The sequence below is a fragment of the Austrofundulus limnaeus genome, unplaced genomic scaffold (genome assembly GCF_001266775.1).
Source record: "Austrofundulus limnaeus strain Quisiro unplaced genomic scaffold, Austrofundulus_limnaeus-1.0 Scaffold31, whole genome shotgun sequence".
Lineage (NCBI taxonomy): Eukaryota > Metazoa > Chordata > Actinopteri > Cyprinodontiformes > Rivulidae > Austrofundulus > Austrofundulus limnaeus.
The window spans coordinates 825,691-831,064 of record NW_013952433.1 but is presented as its reverse complement, the minus strand read 5'-3'; the positions used below and the strand labels follow the sequence as shown (position 1 = coordinate 831,064).

At 44.2% G+C, this 5,374-nt stretch overlaps 1 protein-coding gene across 1 annotated transcript in view; it reads right to left on the bottom strand.

Moving 5' to 3' along the window:
* Window positions 1–36: 36 nt before the first annotated feature.
* rag1 (recombination activating 1) overlaps window positions 37–5,374 on the bottom strand; it is a 6,957-nt gene continuing 1,619 nt past the window's right edge. Inside the window, exons 3-4 of the mRNA XM_014005535.1 lie at window positions 4,190–5,310; window positions 37–3,353 (exon numbers count right to left, since the gene is read on the bottom strand). Coding sequence (XP_013860989.1) covers window positions 1,606–3,353; window positions 4,190–5,310 — 2,869 coding nt within the window. The 3' untranslated portion in view covers window positions 37–1,605. The remainder of the gene's footprint in view (window positions 3,354–4,189; window positions 5,311–5,374) is intronic.

Genomic DNA, 5,374 nt, shown 5'->3' with positions numbered 1-5,374 from the left:
TTTTATTTATCATTTAAAACCAAACAAAGTACAAAATCCATCATCCACAACAATAAACTTTCAACAGGATGTCCCTTTTGCAGCTGTAGTATCTAAAAGAAATAGAAAAATGAGCAACATGATACTGTTTGGCTGTTTTAGTGTAATATTTCGCTTTTACGTGAAATGCATGACCAGAGCAATCTAAGTGAACATGTCACCAGATTTTTAGTGTATGTATGAAAGCACAAAATAGGAGAAAACACTGTGAAATGTGAACAAGTGAGATTCTGTGACTCATCCATCATCCATTACTTGCGAAATGTAATTCATTACAGCAAAAAAATAAAATATGTGACAAGTTGCAATGTGATGCACTCTAAAAAATGATGTTATTGTGCAACTCTGACAACTGTCCAATGAAATGTGAATGCTTCATTGCTGCCTCATGGTTAAACTTCACGACAGTAAAATAGAACCAAACGTTCAATCAAGTAAGAAAACAAAATTGCCTGTCACAAATCAAAATGCTGAGGGCAGAAAAGACAATGTGATCAATCAATCAAATAAATAAAGTTGCAGAAAAATCAGTTTACATCAGGTCTTTCTGGTTTCCCCCTGCATCRCTCTCCTCTGTCAAGACTGGCAGTGAAGAAATACCAGCAGAGGAGAAAGAACCAGGTCATAAACAGGAGTGGGGAAAAATCCCTCCATGCAAGAGAGTCCATGGGGTATTGAGCTTTCTAATGGACCGTACTTTATTCTTAAGATATCAACAAAAAGGTCAGTGTATGCTTTACTTTGTGTGAAGATTTCAAATAAATATCATCTATCTTTCACCGTGCAAAAACCTAAAAGAGACAAAAAATGGTTTTAAAGTGACCTGGCAACTATCCTGGCCCTTGGGGACCCTGCGATAAAGCGCTAAAGTCATCTTTTTTCAGAGGGCACTCATAAAACAAAGAACATTTGGGTCCCTGTGATTGCATTTTCCTTCGACTAAAATGATATATTAAAACACTGGCCACAAATGTGGTCTTTTTAACACAATTTCCCTCCATGACTTACAGCTTTTTCATCTGTTTCCATAAATATCCCCTCCGTATAAATTCATAAATGTGTCATCTTTGCAATACAATAAAATGCACCATATTTCACAGACAGCAAAAGTTGAAAAAAAAGAACAAAGGAAAAGGGGCAAAGAAAAAGAAACTTGGATGTTACTTTTACTATTTCTCTGCTGTTCTAAGTGTAGGAACTAACAATTCAAGCAAGGTAGGTTAAATTTAAAGTAAATTTGATACGAGTAAAGCAAACAATAATAAACAAAAAAATATAGTTGAGAAAATTCAAGTGTAAAAATGTGATTAATCAAAAAGGTGTTTGTTGAATCAAACAATCAATGATAACTTTTTGGGGAAAAAAATACTTGAACTGAAACGGCATGTTTAATTAATGTTCAAATCAGATTTTGAACCCACAGCATGTTGAAACTGATGGCCTTTCAACATGGATTAAAGCATCAATCAATAGGTACAGAATGTAAAAACGTGTAAAAAGAAAAACAGAGGTGTGGGTTCACTCTCAMTTGAAACCAATCAAATGTTAAAAGCATGGGGGAAAATTTCAAAAATCAGTGACATCCAGAGACATGTCCTCATCATCCTGCATCTCTTCTGGGTCGATTGTCGCCTGGAAAGCCTTGGCAGAGTCTTTATGAGCTTCCATAAACTTCTGCAGGAACTTGGAGGTGTAAAGCCAGTGGTGTTTCAGCACATCCTCCAGCTCGTAGGCCTTTGACTGACGTGCATTCATCTTCCTGAATCGCCTGAACAGTTTGTTTGCCGACTCGTTCCCCTCGCTGGCCCAGGCTCCAATGGATCCATCTCTCTCTATGATTTCAGGCACGTGAGCCAGGGTCTTGTGCAGGTAATTAGTTATTTTTCCATTGTACCTATATTTGAAGGTAGAGGAGAGAAGGTCGGCGAAGCGCTGGGAGTTAAAACTGTACCGGCACAGCTGGTCGGGGCACTCTTTAGCTGGGCATGTGGCGCGCCACACAGGCTTCATCTGCAGGTAGAGTCTCATAAGCTCCCTCAGGGCTTCTCTCCTCTCCTCTGAGGGCACCAGCTCACACACCACCTCCACAGACTCCATGGTCATTAACCTGCGGGCATAGTTCCCATTCATCCTCATTACTGGTTTAAGCTTCAGGTTCTTTCTCAGCTGTTTATCTAAGGCTGCCCTCCAGCTGCGTCGTTCCTCCCGGCTGGGGTTGGCCTTTTTGAACACTTCCCCGATCTCGTCCTGGAAAATTTTGTAGAACTCAGTGGCATTGCCGATGTCGCAGTGCAACGCATCCAGGGTGGGCTGAGTCTCCATAAAGGGCTTGGCAGAGACGCCTTTGACTCTGTCTCGCAGCTCATCCACAGATTCAGAGTAGGGGTTGGTTCTCCAGATTTCGTAACGGTCTAGATTCTCCTCGTGGCAGCGAGTGATGGAGTGTAACACCATGTTTTGAGCTGCCTCGGCGCGACTAGAGTCACAGAGAGTACAGACATATGTGGACCCCGAGGCCTCCAGCCCCTCCATTTCACGCACCATCTTTTCATCATAGCCCGTGCCTCTGAAGTGGAAGCGAAAGGAGCGCAGCATCCCACCCATGGACAGAATGAGCCTGCTTTCTTTCATTGCATTTCGCTCTGCAACAATGGGCCCCAGGACACCTGTGAGTGTCTCATGGTCTGACTCATCGACAAACATAAGACAAAGGGGCTTACAGGACAGTTCTGAGTTTGGCTTTGGTTCTGTGAAAATGGTAACTTCTTCATTCTTGTCTTCACTCTGGATAGAAACAGACATGACAGTGAAAGAGAAGCGAACAGCCTTTTCTGGAACCGRTGGTCCTCCTCCGTGTTTTTCACTGACGTCGCCCATGCCATCACAACATTCCTTGATCATAACGCTAAAACCTAAGGTGCAAGCGCTGTCTTCCATCCCCGTCTCTCTCAGCCCTTCCATGATGTCCTCCTCCAGATCCTTTAACGCCGCCACCAGCGCCACGTCGTAGCGAAAGCGTCGAGTGATGGTGTCAGCGGGAGCGTCATCCACAGAGGAGGTCCATCCAGAGAGCCCATTAATAATGCCAACATTGCAAGAGGTAGACACGTTTTTTAGAGCTGGCTGCCATTCGAACTGGTGAAAGCCAGGGAGAAGTTCTTTCTCTGCAGCTCGGAGGGTGTGCAAGGGCTGAAAGATTTGGCGGCCACTCGTGGCTTTGACAGTTCGGTACATCTTATGGTACTGGCTGCAGCTCAGGAAGGTGTTGATCCGAATGGCCAAACACACAGCTGGACTTAAACCAAAGCCTCTGCCTGCAGAGAAAGGAAACAAAAGGTACAAAGTTTAGGAAGAGAATGAGAGAAAAGCAAAATGTAATCTTGAAAAATAAATAAAAAGGAATGTTTATGCATGAAGAGATTTATTTAACACTGATCCACTGAAGCCCATTTCCTTTCATTTGAAAACAATAAAGAAACCAGCATTTTCTCATTTGATTTCCTACATTTGAAGTAATTTCTACAATGAGACAGAAGGAATTGCAATTTTACCACCCAAATGTGAACATATTGTTGTCAAAAACACACAACTACATGATTACAAAATCCAATATTTCCCACTTTCCAGATGTTAGAAGGGGACATGGCGAAACTGGCAAAAGTGAAGCTGGCAAAAGTGATGTATTGGCTGAAGATGAAAACAGACACCAGCTGCCTTCGATTCCCCTGAGAGGAGGATGGTGCTGTCTGTGTAATTTGCAGATACAAGGGCTGCTGATGTTGTTTTGATTCTAACAGCCCCTTCACACGACTTGTTACTGTGCATTAAGGGGAGTGTGAGAATGAAAGACTGACGTACAAAAAGAGTGAAAGCAAAGAAAGAGGAAGGGCCTGAAACAACAGGTTTTTCATTAGACAGAGATGGACAATAATGAAATGTCTTCCAATTCATCCCCCCACCCCCCCAAAAAAAAACACCTTCTCTCCCCTCAGTGTTGAACTTTTCAACTCATTGTTATTTATGACATGGCTGTATTCCTCAGAGGTAGGTGTAAATATTAATGAGCAAACACTATAATGATTAACAATTGCTTTTTTTGGTCTTTTTTGTGACTAGCTGACTGAAGAAAAGGCTTTAAATAGCTTCTTACCTTGCATCATGGCCTCGAGCTCATCTGCCTGCCGATGCTCATTCCCAGATCTCAGAGCGAGCAGAAACAGGGTCAAACACACCGACTTCAGATCACCGCCCTCCTCTTTATCTGCAAACACCTTCACCTGGCTCTTCAGGTCTCTCAGCCGATGCTTCTGAGCACGACGGGTTAAAGAGAGCAAGTGCTGCCGGGGTCTTCCACCTTTATTGGTTAGCAAGTAGTTTTCTAACTCTGATGAGTTGTGGTTTGTCTCCAGCTCATGGCTCAGACAGTGGGCCTTGAATGAACAGAGTTGCACTTGCTTACCGCAGCCTTCGCAGGGGCACAGCAGTGGCAGGGAAAGCAGTGCGGTCGAAAAGGTTTTGGCGGGAGGGATGAGATCATCAGGGGGACAGGAAAGGTTGCATGACGGGCAGTGGGGTCCCAGAACATGGGTGAATTTTATGATACAGCTGCGGCAGAAGAGATGCCCGCAGGGAGCCTGAACTGGATCTGACAGCAGGTGGTCACACACCAGGCAGGTGAAGGACATGATGAAGTCTGCAGGGAGCTTCTCAGAGATCAGCTTGATACTCAGGTGGTCATTCTGGCAGTGTGTGATACTCTTGACCCACTGCTCTCTCTGGATGCCAGTTTTCTTCCAGGCTCTTACCACAGGCCCATGTCGGTCTCCGAAGGGCCTCAAGGCTCTCTTCTCACCAACAACAATGCTTTCACCATAGTCCCACCTGCTCCTTTTGGCCAGACTCTGCACTCTGGGAATAATTTTCCTCCTCTTCCTCCCCGTCCTTTGGAACGAAGACTTCCTGGGGGAGCAAAGGTTGCAGTGAGAAGAATGRGGCTTCCATTCGGAGATTTTTGTCCTGGTGAAACTGCAGACTCCTCCTCCTCGAATGGCAATCATCCAGCATCGGTGGCAGAAGGAAAGGGGGTGAATAGATTCCGTGTCCTCGGTCACATTCACTTTGAAGACCTTCAGGATGACTTCGGGCCAGGTTGTGAACTTGCAGCCCATTTTGCGCAGTGCACATTTGCTCACTTCATCTAGAGCATCCTGAACATTGTGCACTGGTCCTTTGACTTTCCTCAGCACCACTCCACAGATACGACACAAGCACCTGCATTTAAAAATGAATACTGTCATTTTTTTTATAAAAGAAAAGCACAAAACAAGGTGATTTT